Source organism: Diutina rugosa, assembly GCF_008704595.1.
Source record: "Diutina rugosa strain CBS 613 chromosome Unknown scaffold3_size541584, whole genome shotgun sequence".
Taxonomy (NCBI): domain Eukaryota; kingdom Fungi; phylum Ascomycota; class Pichiomycetes; order Serinales; family Debaryomycetaceae; genus Diutina; species Diutina rugosa.
Genome location: NW_022995077.1, coordinates 42,999 through 60,839, shown reverse-complemented (window position 1 = coordinate 60,839; position 17,841 = coordinate 42,999). Strand labels below are relative to the sequence as shown.

Sequence of the window (17,841 nt, the reverse complement as noted above, 5' to 3'; positions counted from 1 at the left end):
ATAATTTATCCAGACTTTTTGTATTCATCAACCAGTGACGCCTCGATCACTTGAACTTCCAGAATTTCTTCGATATCGTCTTCATCTTCTGGGAGCAACAAGTTCAAAATCACACCCAAAAACCCCGTGACTGCGAAACCCGTTTCCATAACAAGCACAATTGCATTCAAGAACCCCTTCAAAGCGCTATTGTTGCCATTGTAGGTAAAAACATGGTCAAACCAATTAGGTACCAAGACAGAGCCAAACCCCGGTAATAACGAGGCCGTAAGAATAAATCGGTCACGTCTCAGTAACTGAGCAGTAGAGATGATCTTGATTCCGGAGACTGCAACCAGGGTGAACAAAAATGAGGTCATGCCACCTAACACTGGTTTGGGAATCGACACCAACGCTCCTGCAAACTTAGAGAAAATCCCCATAACAATCATCCATACGCAACACCAATAGCCCACCTTCCGATTAGCGCACTTCGTGATAGTGATGACACCGTTGTTTTGCGCAAATGTTGACATCGGAGTCAATGTCATAAGTCCTGCTAAAAGACCATTCAAACCATCCGCTAGTAAGCCACCTTGTATACGTGCCTCATATTCTGGACCCTCGACAGGCAATCTGGAAACATCACAAGTTGCGGTGATGTCTCCAATAGCCTCCATCATGAGAACCAAATAAACTGCCACATATGGAAGAATTGCTGGACCATAAAGCTTCAACTTGAAAGTGTGCACCCACATGAAAGTGGCAACTTTCGCTGAGTCAATTGCATCTGAAGTAAAGTAGCCAACAGCACCAGCCACAATACAGCCGACAATCAACCCGCAGATAACAGCGCACAGCTTCATTATGGGGGATCCCCATCGTTCGCATATGATTATCGTAACATAAACCAAAAACCCCAAACCAAGATATTCGGCGGAACCCCAAGGTTTGCTTAAACTTTCTTTTCCCATGGCGCAAACACCTGAACTCACACAACCTGAACCACCCATCCAATCCTCGAATCCCAGTCCAATCAAATGGGTACCAATCAACAACACAACCGGACCAGTTACCAATGGAGGAAACACCTTCTGTAGAATTTTTGCAGGAATGAGAAGCGCAAGGAAGATCTCGACGAGAGCACAAACACACGATGATGCCAACAATCTCCCATAGCCATCTGGACAAGGAAGTTTAGTTCCATCATCGGCGATTTTGCAGATTCCTTCCTCATACATTTGCGGTATAGCCTTCGTTACGATTGTGATCGTTGCAAAACTTGTACCAACAACAGATAGTAAACCGGTGCCAATATGTAACTTGCGTCCCCCTGGTAAGGGAATTGTAAATCGAGTTATTTGAACTGCTGAAAGAATGCCGCTGACAATGAGTGAAACGGAAACCAAATAGCTTTGCATTTCAGATGGCAAATTTGCTGTTTGGGAGATCAAAATTGCTGGTGTCATCACCCCTGCTAGCATTGATAAGGAGTGCTGGAAGCCAAGTAAAGCTCCTAGTAGAACTGGCATATCGGAGTCAAGCCCGAAAAATGGTTGACGGGTCTTATCACCTTTCGTGAAAGGTAATCTGGGTACAAAAAGGTGTTTGTAATCATAGTCTCCAAGCCAAAGCTCTTTGCTAAATGCTTTCTTTGCATTCAAGGATAAAGACTTCATTGGGTCTGCTCTTCTGCAATTTCACGGATGCCAACGTTTATAACTGAATCAATTTGCAATCATATCACAATCGGCTATCACCACGTGCTGCATAATTCGCATTGATTATGCACAATATTTCATAATGATAGGTAATAGCACCATAGGAACCAAACTTATTCTCGATAACGGGAATATCCGAGAACTTCATGTCATCAAACTGGACTCATGTGAAGTCTGTTAAACTGCAGACGTAATGTTGCATTGCTCGTTTGCGTTCTTCGTCCATCTTCTAGAATTTGAAAGAGCTTCTCGATGTGCCAACGCGCACACTCAGTTGAAAGCTGATGTGAAGTGTATCGTTGGAAAACTTGACAGTTATATGTTTCCAATTACCATCTCCTTTGTGTTCACACGACGTTAAGATAGCGTGGAAGATAAGCTTTCGTTATCAGATTTTCATGTCGCATACCTGGGGAACTTCAGCCATACACACGTTGATTAGATAAGAAGTTTTGTGGCGTTAGAGGATCAGTGAGTTGACTCATGGCATGGGATCAAATCCAAGAGCTCAGAATGAGTCGTCTCAATCATTGCTTTTTCGAAGCTTCAAGTAGAGTCTGGATTGAAGCTGATTCTAGTTACGCAAATCTCATTCGAAATGAACATTTATAAGCGTACAATCAATTGATGTAATCGTAGAACAATTTTTTGAAGTCTTAGAGACGACAAGTGGGCATGTCTGCAAGCAATGATAGCTTTGAAAGATTCACTGCAAGATACTCCCCGGTAATACGGATGGTAGCGCTTTGCGCACTAAAATTTTCAAAGCGAACGTACAACCATCACCCTTCCCCAGATCCATCCCACGAGTGCTCCAGAAGTTCATTAACTGCCTCCACCGTTCCGATTTGTATATTAGTCCTTGATTTGCATATTTACATGCGTGTACATTAGCTCTTGTTTGATTTCATTTCCAAGTTGTATTTTTATTAGCCTATTGCTGCAAATACCATGACTACTCGCTCTGGATCGATTGTTGAAGGACTCCCAGGGTTCCTTGAGGATGATCTGGAATTCTTCACTCATGGAAAGGGTAAGAAGGATTCATCTGATGGGAAGCCGCCGTCTCCGCCGGTTGATTTGATTGGGTCTCTCAATCTTGGATTGGATGAGGAAAAGAATCCTTTGAAGTCAGCAGTGTCATCTCCCATGGGCGCCTCTTCTTGGAATGCCAGCTCTGCAGCTGTTCCGGGGGTTCCACTGTTCGATTTGAGTCTGCAAGCTTCCGATCTTAGTCCCCCCCCTATCATCGCGCCTCCCTTTATCGCGAATGTCACTAGCGGAGATGAACAGCTGACGACGCTGACTGCTGCAAACACTCAACAAGACAGCGACTACCTGTTACATGCTCAAGGATATCCCCCACCTCCCATTTTTGGTAATTTTTCAGTTCCACCAATGCTCCCTCCCCAGGTCCAGGGCGGATTATGGAGTCAACCCGGCCCCCCCTTACATCAAATCATGCGTCATCACCCTCCATTTGTTGAAAATGCTGCCAATCATGTGATGTTCCAACCGCAAAGCATGCAATATAACATGAATCAAGCAATGCTTCAACAGGCTACTTCTCTGGGACATCAAATGCTGGCACCGTTAGGGGTATCCAATAGGCGGATTGCTAACGTCCATCGTAAGAATGGCCATCGTCGGAAAGGGGATGATGCTGCAAAGTATGCTAACGCCAAGCTTGAGGATTTTGTTGGCGACATATATTCATTGTGTAAAGATCAACATGGGTGTCGGTTTTTGCAACGCCAACTTGAGATCGAGAAAGAAGGCGACCAGCTGGTAGCAGCTTCTATGATATTCAACGAAATTTACCTCAAAATAGTTGAGCTTATGACTGATCCTTTTGGAAACTATCTTATTCAGAAATTGTTCAATCTGGTTACATTTGATCAAAGATTGATTCTCGTGAAGAATGCATCTCCTGAGTTTGTGCGCATTGCATTGGATCCACATGGCACCCGGGCACTTCAAAAGCTTATTGAAAGCATTGATTGTACTGAAGATTCTGAAGAAGTTGCTCTTTTAGTTGAACTGTTGGCTCCCAACGTGGTCTCACTTCTGAGAGACTTGAATGGTAATCACGTGGTGCAAAAGTGTTTACAAAAGCTTCCCCCGGCACAAAATCAATTCATTTTCGATGCTGCTCTGACACATTGTGTTGAAATTGCGACCCATCGCCATGGTTGCTGTGTTTTACAACGATGCTTAGATCATGGGTCCACATCCCAAAAAGCTCAAATGTCTCGGGAAGTGGCAAATAATGCTACTCAATTATCCTTGGATCCTTTCGGCAACTATGTTGTTCAATATGTTTATTCTCAAGGTGATCAGAACCTGATTGACGTTATTTTGGCACATGTTAAACGTAACATCATTACACTCTCACTTCACAAGTTTGGGTCAAATGTCATCGAAAAACTGTTACGAATGTCGAAGTACTCCGAAATTCTTGTTGATGAGTTATTGCAACATGAAGACAAATTTGAGGAGTTGTTGAACGATGCGTACGGTAATTACGTCTTGCAGACAAGTTTAGACGTCGCTCTGCCGAAGGCCGTCGAGCGTTTGCTGGCTTCTTTACAACCTTTGCTACCACAAATCAAGAATACGCCCCATGGCCGCCGTATTATGACAAAAATTCAGGCCATTATGTAATTTAGTGTATCATATTGTAAATAATGCAATCCCGAATGGGGACTCAATTATCAGAATTTAGTGGTCAAAGAGTTGATATTTTACAATGACTCATCTGCAACCAAATGTCCTGTATGCATTTATATACGCTTTGTGAGCAATGATGTTCAGTACGTGCTATAAATACACAGCTTGAGTCGTCCTTATTAAATTAAGCCATGCCCCAATTTCAACAAGTGGATGTGTTTAGCTTGAAGAAATTCAAAGGCAACCCCGTTGCTGTCTTTTTTGATGCCGACAATTTGTCGACGGAGGAGATGCAAGCCATGGCGCTGTGGACCAATTTGTCTGAAACTACGTTTGTACTCAAGCCATCTGACCCTAACGCAGACTACCAATGCCGTATCTTTACTCCAGTTGAGGAGTTGCCATTTGCTGGTCATCCCACCATTGGCACTTGTTACGCCGTAACTTCATCGGGATTGGTGAAACCCAAGAACGGGAAGGTTATCCAACAATGTAAAGCAGGTCTTGTCGAGTTGACTATTGACGAGTCTGGTGTTGAGTTCAAATTGCCCTATTATCATTTCAGTGCAATTGATCAGGCAACCACTGACGAAGTGGCTAAAGCTGTTGATAGCACGGCCATCCTTGCACCAGGTGTGCTCGTCGACGATGGACCCAAATGGGCCTGCTTCGAATTGAAAAGCGGGGAGGACGTCATGAAAGCGATCCCTAATTGGGCGTTTATTTCCAAGGTTAGTACTGAAAATGGCTGGACCGGCATTGAGTTGTTCGGCAAGTACAGCGACGGAACTTACGAACTTCGCAATTTAGCTCCAGGCACTGGGGTGGCGGAAGACCCCGTTTGCGGACTGGGACTGGGTGCTTTGGGCGCTACGATCAGTCAATACACCAAACGTAACGAGACACAATTTAGCATTCGCCAAGGACGTCCAATCGGCCGCGACGGTCATATTTCAGTACGAGTTGAAGACGCAAACGTGTACGTTAAAGGGAAAGCTACAACCATCATAAATGGTACATATTGATTCTTTACAAAAATGCATATTAATTCTGCTCTATCATAACCTACTGCGATGCGCATTGAACACCAGGACCCCCGTGCTGGTCTTCATCGTCAGAGTCGTACGCTTCACGACCCGAACGGGCTTGGTGCTTTCTAGGGTCGGGATCAACCATGTCACACTTGTCAACTTGAGCACCTTGAGGGATTTCCACCGGTTTGCGAGGGGGCAAAATGTCTTCAAGTTGCTTCAATTTGTCCTCGCCAACAAAACCATTCTCGGGGAATTTGACAGAGAATTTGATGAACAAGTTACCGTGACTGGATTGCTTGTAAACGGGCATACCTTGGTTCTCGACGACCTTGACAGTGTTAGGCGCAATCACCTCACCCGGGGCAATAGTGATTTCGATGTAGTCGCCCGAAACGTGCTTGAAGGCAAAGGAGCCACCAGCCAAAGCAGTGAGCAAATCGATTTCGGCGTCGTAGTATAAGTCATTACCCTTGCGAACAAAGTTTTCGTTAGGGCGCTCATCAATAACAAAGATCACGTCACCAGGGGTGATGCCAGGTTCTTGGTCACCTTCACCAGAGAAAACAATGCGCTGTCCATCCTTCATACCAGGCTCAATGTGAACTTCCAAGATCTTGCGTTCTTGAACAACCTTCTTGCCCTTACAAGTGGGACATCTATCATCAGGGCTGATAATGTCACCTTGACCTTGACACTGGTCACAGACAGTTTGGAAACGTTGAATCATGGGACCCATTTGCTTGGTCACGAACTTCATACCCATACCGTTACAGGAGGTACATTTCTTCAGCTTACCGTCCTTGGAACCAGTCCCGGTACAAGTAGCACACAAGATTGACCGGTTAAGAGCTAACTTGGCGGTTCTGCCCTTGTATAATTCTTCAAGAGTGCAAGCAAGCGAGTGCTTGATGTCCTTGCCTCTTTGAGGACGTTGAGGGCCGCCACCAAAGCCGCCGCCACCAAAGAACTGCGAGAAGATATCATCGCCCATTCCGCCCATACCACCTTGGCCGCTGAGCCCTTCTTCACCATATTGGTCGTAGATGTCTCTCTTTTGAGGGTCACTGAGAACTTCGTAGGCATGGGTGATTTCCTTGAACTTTTCAGAGCTGGCCTCTGCTTCCTCAGGACTAAGGTGGGAGTTCTTGTCGGGGTGGTGCTTAAGAGCGAGCTTTCTGTACAGCTTCCGGATTGCATTGTCGTCGGCTTTCACATCAACCCCCAAGAGGTCGTAGTATTTGGTATCGGCCACCATCTTATTGATTTAATCCCGGTAAATCGCAGACTGATGAGGTGCACAAGCAAAGTTGAAATATTCACCGTGTGTGCAGGAGGAACATTCCATCGGGTTCGACGGATGACAAAAGGCTCGGTGTGCCACTGTGAAACAAGTCGCACAAGAAAAATCGAAGCTACTAGGATTCGAAATGGGTGGCGGAACTGGGTGATGGAAATTTCTAGAATTGATTTTAAATTCGATGCAACTCAGATCGGCTGCGAAGTCCGTCCTAAATGCGATTGCATTCTCACGCCACTCCTATGTTGACGTCTCCACGTGCGAGATAAGAAAGCTTGAGCGCCACACAACTTATCAATATACTCGGGGCATTAACCGAACTCAAATAGGTGCATTCCCTCGGAAGCTAAATTTTACTGGCTTACTTGAAATTTCTGTATCAATTCGGTAGGATAGGCATGTCATATCATGCATTTGGCCTTTCGATGAGCTGATTATCGTGGCAACTTCCCAGTATATAGTATTCGTAAGCGCTTCAACATGAAAGATATCAGCAATCGATGCATTTCCGTGGCATCTTCACTGGTGTTGGGCTTATCGCGCGATTTGATTTTTTCTCCCGACGATGACGTATTTGAAGATGCATCAAAGAGAATATTAAACCAACTAGACTAAGTCAAACTCTGAAGCGAGTATTTTTGAATTTTTCAAAGGAATTTACATCTAAGTTTGCCGATTGTATCTTTATTTGTAGCATACATTATGGCATCAATTTTTAACACCAGTGTCGTAGATGTCGTCGGCTACTGTACATGAATAAAGTGACGTCAACCATCGCACGGACTGCTATTTCTTATAAACGAAGTTTATGAAGGGGCATTTTTTTGGGATTGTGGTTCATCGCCAATTTTGGGTTTACCCCTAATATAAATACCTGCCCAAGTTGTATACGTACCGGTTTTTTACCAAACGTCTTCCACGTTTGTACCTGAGATCCACTCGACAATACCTGATGACTGCTGTGCCTTTCACTCTCAACAAGGCCTCGACCAAAGAGGACTATCTTGAAAACAATCGCTACTGGGCGGATTCTATCAGAAACAAGTCAAATGACACCGTTTTCGAGTCTAATGCTAAGGGACAGTCTCCTCACACTTTGTGGATCGGATGCTCAGACTCTCGTGCCGGGGATCAATGCTTGTCCTGCTTGCCAGGGGAAGTGTTCTCCCACAGAAACATTGCAAACGTTGTGACTCCCACCGATATTCTGTCGCAATGTGTCGTGCAATTTGCCGTCGATGTTTTGAAAGTCAAGAAGATCGTTGTGTGTGGCCACACTGACTGTGGTGGGGTGTGGGCGTCGTTATCGGCAAAGAAAATCGGTGGGGCTCTTGATTTGTGGTTAAACCCGGTTCGTCAAGTACGCGCCAATAATATCAAAGCCTTGGAGGCAATTGAAGAACCCAAGGACAAGTGTAAGAAACTCGCCGAGTTGAATGTCATCAACTCCGTTTACGCGGTAAAGCGTCACCCTTCAGCTGCACAAGCTTTGAAGGACGGCTCTATTGAAGTTTGGGGTATGATGTACGACGTGGGGACGGGTTTGTTGTACGAAGTCGAAATTCCTGAAGATGAACATGGCGATTTGTTCAACGTATTGGATAATGAGGAAGTTGATCACTCGGGTCATTAAAGCATAAGAATAAGAACGGTGGGGATTTTTTATAGAGATTAATATCAAAATTTAACTGGCATATTGAAGTATTGTAGTTATGTAATCCAACCAAATGAAGTTTAAGAATTGCGCGCACCGATCTATCCCTGACTATGGTACGCATCCGTCGATATACCACTTCTGCTGCTATACACAACGCAGTGGAAAACGTTCTGAAGCTTCTTGAAACGCATGACCGATCGCTGTATGTGTTGGCACAGTACATCCCCGAACCAGCTCGCCCAGCCTTCCTTGCTACTCGAGCCTTCAACATCGAAATCAATAAAATAAATGATGGTGGGTCAAATTTGGGCTCGGTGAAGTCACAGGCGTCATCAGCAATGCTGAGGCAGATGGGAGCTCTGATTCTGGACTTGAAATTTAAGTTTTGGTCTGACACCCTTCACAAAGTGTTCGCTGGGGGCGATGCTCCCGCGGAGCCAATTGCATTGCTTTTGAGGGATAGCTTAGAAAATGATATCAATTTGAACATCGATCATTTTCTTAGATTCCTTCAAACTCGCAAGCAATTCTTGAAGGGATCTACTTTTTCTACCACAAACGACATTTGTGCCTATGGTGAGGGTACTTACTCGCAACTCAATTATGAAGTACAAGCGGCGTTACTATCCCCACTGATCTCACCATCGGTGATCAAGTTACTTCAGCGACTGATGGAACTACAAGGGCTAGTACTGGATATTGCGGCTCATATCGGTCAGGCCACAGCAGTTTCCCTGATGATTTTAGGGATGCAGTATTATGCTCAATCACAAAACCGGGTGACACTCCCCATTGACTTGATGACCAAGAATGATCTCTCCCAGGAGCATTTACTCAGATTGGCACAAGGTCATATCTCGAACACATCGGAACAGGAAGAGATTCGCAGTAAGCTCAAAAACGTGGTTTTTGAAACAGCGGTAACTGCGAACGATCATATCCTTTCAGCCAGAAGCAAGCTTGACACGATAAAGCGGGAAGTCGAGAGGATCACAAACGAATCAGATGAAAAGCTTATCCGCACTCAATCAAAAAAATGGAAGGGTGGAATTCCTGACGTTATATTTACCCCATATATGGTAGCCATCCCAACGGTTCTTTATCTTGAAAAGTTGCAAAAGCTTGACTTTGACGTTTTCGCCAAGAAGATGCAACAAAAGGAATGGAAGTTGGGTTACAAATCGTTTCGCTCCTACTACTCGAGGCTGATCTAGCTTTATTTAATTGACTTGTACATAGAATATCAAATTGGAAGTGACTAGATTGTAAAGCTTACATAGGATATCGCATGTAGTATTCCAGCCTGTAAATAAATAACACGCATTACTTTTGAAGACAGTTCAGAAGCTGTGAGAAACCAGTATCTATCAGTCAAATTTTCAATAGTGTGATTTGCAGGATGACGTAGATCGGTGTATATTCTCATTTAATTTCTGTGCCTCCCCCATGCTGGTGGAGGGAGGTAGCGCGCACGCGCGTAGACTTTTTCGGTTACCACGTATCCAAATCACCACCATGCTGGCCCGGTTCAATCTGCCCACACCAGCCCCCAGCCATATGTTCACGCTCGGGGGCATTGGTGCTGGGTCTAATGTGCTGTTGCCCGGGGATCCTTCATATTCAGGAGGCCCTGAGGATCACGGCACTGTGAAACCTGCCATCGATCCCACAACTTTGGCTATCAACGAATGTATAGCCCTTCTGCTGGCAATGAGGAAAGCCCAACGCCATCTGTCTGGTGTTGCAGCGCTTCTTGGTGGTGACTTCTTCGGTGAGGATGATGACATCATGAATAATGGCTCGCTGAAGAATTTGACTACGCGTCAATCACAAGGAGACCCCTTGACACTGAGCTTCATGCAATTACGACTGATGTTAACTTCAACTGACAACATTTACTCATTGGATTCTTTAACGCTATTACAGCCGTTTTTGATGGTTATCAAGGCGCCCCAAACCTCTGGACACATTACTCGTCTTGCTCTCAATGCAGTGCTGAAATTCTTGACATTTCAGATCATCAGTGTGCAGCTGCGAAATTTACAGCAAGCGCTCATCCAAGTGGTGTCAGCTCTATGTAAATGTCGTTTTGAACAAGGTGATCAAAATCTGGACGATGCCGTGCTTCTCAAGGTGTTGCGTTTGCTTGAAATCATCTTGGAGCTGCCTCTATCTAACATGTTGTCGAATGAACTGATTCTGGAGGTTGTACAAGTTTGCTGGCTGCTTGCTATCAATAAGCGCCGTTCAGAGGTGTTGCGGCGGGCCGCGGAGATGGCCATGGAAGCTATGACGTTCCGCATTTTCTCACGATTGGCTCAAATTCCTGCTTCGCGCCACGATGACGATTTAACAGTTCACTTTGATCCCAACTCTTTACCCAAAGATACGATCGGTGCTTGCGCTGATGGTGAAGCTAACGATACTTCAGATGCGAATATTACTTCGGACATTGCGGAAGCCACTGAAGAATCCATTATTGAGACCAAAGAAGGCGAGGCTGAAAAAGATACTGAAAATTTGACGAATCCCCAGGAAGAGCCTTTCGGTATCCTTGCGATAAACGATTTCCTCACCATTCTTGTTCTGATGATTGCCCCTGGATCACAGTACTCTAACATGGAACTGACTCGTGTGTTTGCTTTACTGCTTATCAATACTGCTATTGAGGTAGCTGGGCGTGATATTTTGAACCATCCGGCGCTTTTAGGGGTAGTTGCTGATCCGGTATTCAAGCACACTCTTCAGATTATTGCCACCACAGAATCATCGGCATTATTACAAGCTCTGATGCAGTTGTTGACCACAATTGCGATAATTATGGGGCATGAGCTCAAACCCCAAATGGAGCTCGCGTTGAAGCTCATCTTCGAGTCGATTCTTGCTAGTAGTCAAACCCCACAGGCTGCGGTGAAGGCTCAAGCAACCCCCAACTCTAAAGTGATTGTACGTCTGGGTCTCTCGAAGGAGATATTGCTTGAGCTGTTGTCATTGTTGTGGACTCGTGATCCTAGAAAATTTTTTGTGAATTTGTTCATATACCACGATTGCGATTTTGAAAAACTGGATCTCGCCCATCAAGTTGTGGATAATCTTTGCAAGTTGGCGCTACCTGAACTGGCTCAGATAACTACAGACAATGTACCCCCTATCTGTTTGGAAGGGATTTTGCTGTTAGTGTTTGCGTTAAATGAACAATTAAAGCGTGCACCAAAATTGGTGGGTAATTCACACTCGCGCCTTGACAACCGTGCGCGGAAAACTGCTTTCGTTCAATGCACTCACACTTTCAACAAGAAACCCAAAGATGGCATTGCCAAGCTTGTGGAGAATGGATTCATCTCAAGCGCGACAAACTTTCAGGAGTTGGCAGAGTTTTTCTTGTCTAAGCTGGGACGTCTTAACAAAAAGATTCTTGGCGAGTATTTAGCGAAGCCCACTTCGAAACAGCTTTTGCAGGAGTTCATTGGCTTGTTGGATTTCACAAACATGAGAGTGGATGAGGCCATTAGAATTTTGCTCAAGACATTCCGTTTGCCTGGTGAATCTCAACAAATTGAGAGAATCGTGGAATTGTTTGCGGAGAGGTATGTCGAATGTTACACTGATGACGAGGAGGAAGCTGAAGAGGGGCGCGAACCTGTGCGACCCGATCGTGACTCGGTGTTCATTTTACTGTACTCCATCATTATGCTCAACACTGACTTGCACAACCCCCAAGTCAAGAAGCAAATGTTACTCGCGGATTACCAACGTAATTTAAGAGGTCAATGCAATGGTAAGGACTATCCGGAATGGTATTTGAGCAAGATCTATAATCTGATCAAGGACAGAGAGATTATCATGCCGGAAGAACACCATGGCACAGATAAATGGTTTGATGATGTATGGAATAATGTTGTGCAGGCTGAAACTAAGACTCACGGAACAGATTCTGAAGTGTCTCCCCAAGATCAAGCTCAATTCGATCGGGCATTTTTTGACAGCATCGCATCCAAAATATTTGAAACGCTTTTTCTGGTCTTTGGAGAAGCATCGGATGATCATGTCATCACCAGAATCATGCTGGCAGTGGATAAATGTGCTAATATTTGTTTACATTATCTGCTCAAGTCACATTATGAGCTGTTGGTTGAAATGCTTTGCAAATGTACTCATTTGCTCGATTCTTCAATTCGTGTGCCTGTGGAAACGCTTGATGACGACTTACGCGAGTCGATACCCCTCACTCAAGTTACCATCGAGGATGGTGACGACACCAAAACTATTACCGTCGGAACTCTTTCCGTTTGGTTTGGTCGTGACTTTAAAGCTCAAATTTCGACTGTGGTTTTGTTTCGGCTTCTCAAAAAAGTGGGTTACGCCCTTGGGAAAGATGATCTGGGCAAGTTGGCTATGCGTATTATTTTGACGCTTTACGAGAATTGTCTTGTCGACTCGCTGATGCTTCTCCCAGACTCTGAATTGCCCACAGTCAAACCGAAATACATCATTAGTAAAATCAAAAGTGGTGTCAATAACCTGGGAATCTTGCTGACATTTTCGTCTTTCCTCAAGGGATACGGCGGTGAATCTCAACCAGAGCCTACTGCCGCGGAGATCGACGCTACGATGTCAACGCTAGATTGTGTGTCTCTGTTGCAATTATCGACTATATTTGAAAGAATGTTGACCACATCTAAAAAGGTTGCCGGTGCAAGTTTTGTTGATCTTTTCCTTAGTCTTATTCCGACGTTGGATGACTCTACAAAGCGTTATTTTGAAGCAGAACTGATGCTTTTACTTCAGTTATCAGTTCAATTTGCTAATACTGAAGATGAAATCGTGAAAGTTTTAGCAGCCGCCAACGAAATCAAGGGTTTCTCTAAGCAAGCGTCCATCAAGGTGATTACCTTGAAATTGAAATTAACAACTGGTTTGAAATCAACTGAACATCAGCAACAGTTTGCCGAACTTATCCTAAAAGAAATCCAAGGAGTGGACAAGGAATTTTTGGCCAAAAACGGAGATTATATTTTGGATGCAATCCTCAAAGAATTACCACGTCTGATTCCGATGGTGTTGCATCTTCAAGATTATTGGAAGGTGTTACGTGTATTAGGGTCTCTTCAACAATTCAGTGGTGATATATTAGACTTCATTGAGAGATTGTGCCAGAGTTCACAACCTGAAAACATCGATCCAAATAACTTCATGTTTATTTTGGGTCTTCTTGACGAGATTTCCCTGATGGGTGCACTTGGCGCGGCGGCGGAGCAGCAGCAAGAGCTTCCCGTGCCAAAAGGTGAGAAACGCCCTCAACCTACTCAAGCACAATTAGACGTCGTCACTCATGCTAAGCGGCTGATCTGCTTGACTGCTGAATTAGCACCCATAACGAAACGTCCTGATTTCACTGGTTTGAGATACTCTCTTCTACAAGCTCTTGCTCATCAATGTTTCAATCCATGCCGTGAGGTGCGTGGCTTCTCTATGGGGGTTTTGAGAAGCACGATCCTAGCCACTGAACTTGAAGAGAATTCGGAAGACGACTCAACCAGTCTTACTGCGTTTGGGTTGTTCGAATATGGTTTGTTCCCTTTGCTCGTGGAGCTTTGTAAAGTTGAAGTGATCGAAACAGACCGTCGTGGATTTGTGTCAACTCAAATTGAATCTTTATCCTTGGTTTCGAAGGTATTCTTACAGTATTGCGCCACTTTCACTGCTGAAAAAGTTGAGCAAGTCTGGTTGTACATTTTGGACAATTTTGTCGCGATGAGGAAACAAGTGTCGGAAGATTCAGCTAAGGACTTTGACGAAGCAGCTCCCGAATTGCTCAAAAACATGGTTCTCGTACTTCAGTCCAATAATATTTTGAAAGAAGATGACCGCTTGAGTAATTTGAGTTGGTCAAAGATTGGAGATATTTATCCCGAATTGCCCAACGAGCTTAAGAAAGAGCCCAAAACGGAACAAGCGGATTCTGTGGAGAAGGCTATTACCGAAAGCAAGCAAGAAGTTTCTAGTGACAACGCTGAGTAGAGTCGCTGTACCACATAACCATTTAATAAATATCCTAAAATCTTTGAATATGCAGCTTAATATCGTCCTGCGATATATATATACATCATCCAATACCTTTTTGTCTATCGTTAAAAACGAAACTGCAAGCAGCAGAACTATTCGAGTGCCCTGCCCACCAACAGTCATTCATTCAACACTCGCTTGTAATACTTCAACTGCAATTCAGCTAAATTAAACTTATCTTGATCTCCGGTTTCTTTGAAATGATTTAATAGCACTTCGAGAATTAAAGCGTTGATTCTCGTTTCAGTCTCATCGCCAGAGGCCTTTGAAATAGTTGAATCTTGCAAATATATCAAAGCCTGTTGCTTCAATTGTGGGTTCATAGATTGCTCGCTTACCAACAACGCTATAATTTTATGAAGTATTGGAAATGCTTTTACAGCGTCGTTCATCATGGCCACCTCCAAACACTCTGTATTGAAACTGTCAGCAAATATGGTCTTCACAACTTCGTAAGAAAAGCCAAACATAGTGGTGCCGTTATAACGTGATGTATGAATGTTGCTGAGATATTCTTGGATTTTGATAAACTCGAGTTTCTTCTGACCTTCGTCTTGCGATTGTTTTGCAAGAATAAGAAGTTGTAACGAAGCAAAGGCTAATACGTCATCCATATCAGTTATCAATTCGAAAAATGACTCTGCCTTTGAGTATTGTCGTTTCGCCATATGATAAATCCCAAACAAATATAAGATTTGTGGCCTCAAATGCTCGACGGCTTCAGTTTCGAAGGAGGAACATTTTCTCTGATTGTAGTGATCTAATAAATCAGATAACTCACCAAGTTCATAATTGTTTCGGTTAAAATTGTACCACGCTTGATAAAAAATAATTGAGATTTTATAGTGTGTCATTTTTCTCCGCAAACTATCACTTTGACATCCATGAGCTTGTTCATCACCTTCGGTGAGTCTGACCAAAGACTTCTCCACAACAGTCCTGGCTTTCTCGAAAGATTTCATCAGTTTACCGGTTTCATTCATGGTGATGTACCCTATTCCAGAAATGATGTAAAACACGATGATCAATTCCGAGGGGGTAAGCCATTCGACTTTCAAGGCAGCACCATGGAGTAGCTCCAAGTCAAATACGCCTGTCATATCCCATCGATTCCAACCACCCAGTTGATGAAATCCAATAAAATGGTTTAATTTCTTGATATAGTGCCGTATTTTGTCAATCAGTGGGACCCGCACCGCCGCCAAAAGTTTCATCAAATATTTGATGGCTATTAACTGAGGCGCTTCAACAGGCGGATACTCTAGGTCAAGGACTTGTGTCGGAGTTGCTGTTTTCAATAGTATAACGGATTTGATCGCGTATAGGTACGCGAGGAATTCGGATGACATGCTGTGGTTTGAGGCAATCAACTTGTCAAGTCTTATTTTTGCAGTTTCTGTAGATGCCGGCAGAGCTAGTAACAACCTAATGCGCAAAAGCTCCGTTAATGACCCTGACGTATGCTTTGATATATGATTTATGGCAAAGGTATTTGACGATACAAGTGAAATAACACGAGCCAAGTTAAAGTCAACCACTGGTCGATCTGAGTCATTCACAAGTTCAATAGCTTTATTGGCATATTCCTCAGCCATTATATTATCGCCAAGATCATCAATGTAAATCGCAAAAATCGAGATGATGATGTCAAACTTTTGTGGGGTGCTTGTGCAATGTCTGAGTGCAAGCGTCAACATCTTCAAAGCAAGATGAATAGCATGGTAGTGACGCGTACTATCTGTCAATTTCCGTGCTTCAGCGAGGAGAGAATTTGCTTGACCTAAGTATAACGAGACTTTACCATCAGCAGTATCCCAAATGGAACGAACATGCACCGTATCAACAATCGAGTCTGGGGGCTCTGCTGATGTTCTTGGAGTAGGGGATGTCGGGGCATTAGCCATCGACAGCAAGTCAGGCGGTGGTGGCAGACTAACATAGGTCATGGCTGGAGGTATTTGGACGCGACGCGCAAGGATATTTTCGATGGGCCCGCGTGTGATGTGATACTAATAATGAGTGGCATTATGCTTCTTTTGTCAATAAGCCTACCTATATTAAAATAACCATAAATTGGAGATGATTTCATGGGTAATGCTTTAGCAAGTCATTAATATTAGGTTTCGTAATCTACTGCTTCTTCTTCGAGTCTTCTTCTTCTTCCGATTCGTCGTCAGAACGTTCATCCTTCTCCACCCCAGAAGAGATAAATCGGTACAAAATGCGTAAGATCAAAAAGAACCAGTAAAGGTTAACAAGTTGCAACAAGAAGATGAGCGTAAACACCATAGGTTGCGAAATCCAACACTTGTACTGTTGCGTTTCCCAGTTGAGCTCATAAGGACCAACAGTTTTGTACTCTGTAAGCACGGACCACAAAATCTTGAGGTTAAGGTAATGACGTAAGTAACCCCATACAAACACGAAAAACACGAAGAAAATCGGAGTCAACCGCGAGTTAAGGTAATTGAGTGTTTTAGACGTCGCCAAGAAAAAGTCCGAAACATCCATAGTAATATAGACAGCAATACCCATCCACGTGTAGTGGAAACGATACGACGTCCAGATAAGCGCAATCGTAACAATGTGGTGAAAAACGAGTTCCTTGAAATCCTTTCTTGGCTTTTCCAATTGCAAAAGAAGCACAATCGACTGTTGAACCCAGAAAGCTGCTTGACCAAGGTAATAGATCTTGAACAAAAGCGAGTGGGTGCGATGAGGAAAGTCAATGTAAAAGTAGTAGGTGTTAAAGTACCAGAGAGGCAATTGCTTCATAATGTATAAACCGAAGGGCCCCAGAATCCCATAATAGAACATGGCGTAAGTTTGTTCCATAAACCGCTTCACTTTCGTTTCCTTGGTGATACCAAAATAATTGGCCAACGGACGCAATACTACGCACATTACAAACTCACGCAAGAACGTGAAGAAAAGTGCATAGTAAAATACGAAATAGAAGTCGTTTTCACCCTTCCCGTATTCACCGTTCTCTAACTTATACGACGGGAAGATGAACGCCTCCAACACTTTGCGGCATCCCGACTTTTCCGGTACCAACCGATACAACACAAGGGTGAAAAGCAAAGCCAACAACGGCTTCACCCAAGTTTGCTGAGAGCAAAATTGGTCGAAGCGTGCCAACCAAGGGGCGGTGTTCTTGGTGTCGTCAATGGCGTCTTGTCGAGCCTGTGAGTTCCGACGAGCCAGAGGCGATAACGGCATTGTTGAGAGCAGAGCGGCAGTGTCTCCGACGTTGATCCGACCCATGCTCTGACCACGGGAGCGGATGTTGGCGGCAGGCTTAAGTGACGTCGACATGGCGTCTTTGGCTAGGATTTACCAGATTTAAATCATCGCGTCGAGATGGGTGGAGTGCACATAAGCAGACCATATGACGAGAATAACTTAAGCGTACAT

At 44.1% G+C, this 17,841-nt stretch overlaps 9 protein-coding genes across 9 annotated transcripts; 5 read left to right on the top strand and 4 right to left on the bottom strand. All coding sequences in view use genetic code 12, as the record gives it.

Annotated features, from left to right (window-relative positions):
* Positions 1 to 5: 5 nt before the first annotated feature.
* DIURU_000670 (nucleobase:cation symporter-2 family protein) lies at positions 6 to 1,658 on the bottom strand (the record flags this gene model as incomplete). Its single annotated transcript, XM_034158944.1, has 1 exon — positions 6 to 1,658. One exon carries the CDS (start codon positions 1,656 to 1,658, stop codon positions 6 to 8), a length of 1,653 nt encoding a protein of 550 aa, XP_034014337.1.
* Positions 1,659 to 2,651: 993 nt separating this feature from the next.
* Positions 2,652 to 4,364, top strand: DIURU_000669 (uncharacterized protein; the record flags this gene model as incomplete). The annotated part of the gene is made up of 1 exon (XM_034158942.1): positions 2,652 to 4,364. One exon carries the CDS (start codon positions 2,652 to 2,654, stop codon positions 4,362 to 4,364), a length of 1,713 nt encoding a protein of 570 aa, XP_034014336.1.
* A 197-nt stretch (positions 4,365 to 4,561) lies between these two features.
* On the top strand, positions 4,562 to 5,395 carry DIURU_000668 (uncharacterized protein; the record flags this gene model as incomplete). The annotated part of the gene is made up of 1 exon (XM_034158941.1): positions 4,562 to 5,395. One exon carries the CDS (start codon positions 4,562 to 4,564, stop codon positions 5,393 to 5,395), a length of 834 nt encoding a protein of 277 aa, XP_034014335.1.
* Positions 5,396 to 5,435: 40 nt separating this feature from the next.
* YDJ1 (type I HSP40 co-chaperone) lies at positions 5,436 to 6,659 on the bottom strand (the record flags this gene model as incomplete). The annotated part of the gene is made up of 1 exon (XM_034158940.1): positions 5,436 to 6,659. The coding sequence occupies one exon, from the start codon at positions 6,657 to 6,659 to the stop codon at positions 5,436 to 5,438; it is 1,224 nt and encodes a 407-aa protein (XP_034014334.1).
* Positions 6,660 to 7,653: 994 nt separating this feature from the next.
* NCE103 (carbonate dehydratase) lies at positions 7,654 to 8,334 on the top strand (the record flags this gene model as incomplete). Its single annotated transcript, XM_034158939.1, has 1 exon — positions 7,654 to 8,334. One exon carries the CDS (start codon positions 7,654 to 7,656, stop codon positions 8,332 to 8,334), a length of 681 nt encoding a protein of 226 aa, XP_034014333.1.
* Positions 8,335 to 8,468: 134 nt separating this feature from the next.
* On the top strand, positions 8,469 to 9,572 carry DIURU_000665 (uncharacterized protein; the record flags this gene model as incomplete). The annotated part of the gene is made up of 1 exon (XM_034158938.1): positions 8,469 to 9,572. The coding sequence occupies one exon, from the start codon at positions 8,469 to 8,471 to the stop codon at positions 9,570 to 9,572; it is 1,104 nt and encodes a 367-aa protein (XP_034014332.1).
* A 301-nt stretch (positions 9,573 to 9,873) lies between these two features.
* GEA2 (Arf family guanine nucleotide exchange factor) lies at positions 9,874 to 14,379 on the top strand (the record flags this gene model as incomplete). The annotated part of the gene is made up of 1 exon (XM_034158937.1): positions 9,874 to 14,379. One exon carries the CDS (start codon positions 9,874 to 9,876, stop codon positions 14,377 to 14,379), a length of 4,506 nt encoding a protein of 1,501 aa, XP_034014331.1.
* Positions 14,380 to 14,543: 164 nt separating this feature from the next.
* On the bottom strand, positions 14,544 to 16,370 carry DIURU_000663 (uncharacterized protein; the record flags this gene model as incomplete). Its single annotated transcript, XM_034158936.1, has 1 exon — positions 14,544 to 16,370. One exon carries the CDS (start codon positions 16,368 to 16,370, stop codon positions 14,544 to 14,546), a length of 1,827 nt encoding a protein of 608 aa, XP_034014330.1.
* Positions 16,371 to 16,554: 184 nt separating this feature from the next.
* Positions 16,555 to 17,742, bottom strand: LAG1 (sphingosine N-acyltransferase; the record flags this gene model as incomplete). Its single annotated transcript, XM_034158935.1, has 1 exon — positions 16,555 to 17,742. The coding sequence occupies one exon, from the start codon at positions 17,740 to 17,742 to the stop codon at positions 16,555 to 16,557; it is 1,188 nt and encodes a 395-aa protein (XP_034014329.1).
* Between the last annotated feature and the right edge of the window lie 99 nt (positions 17,743 to 17,841).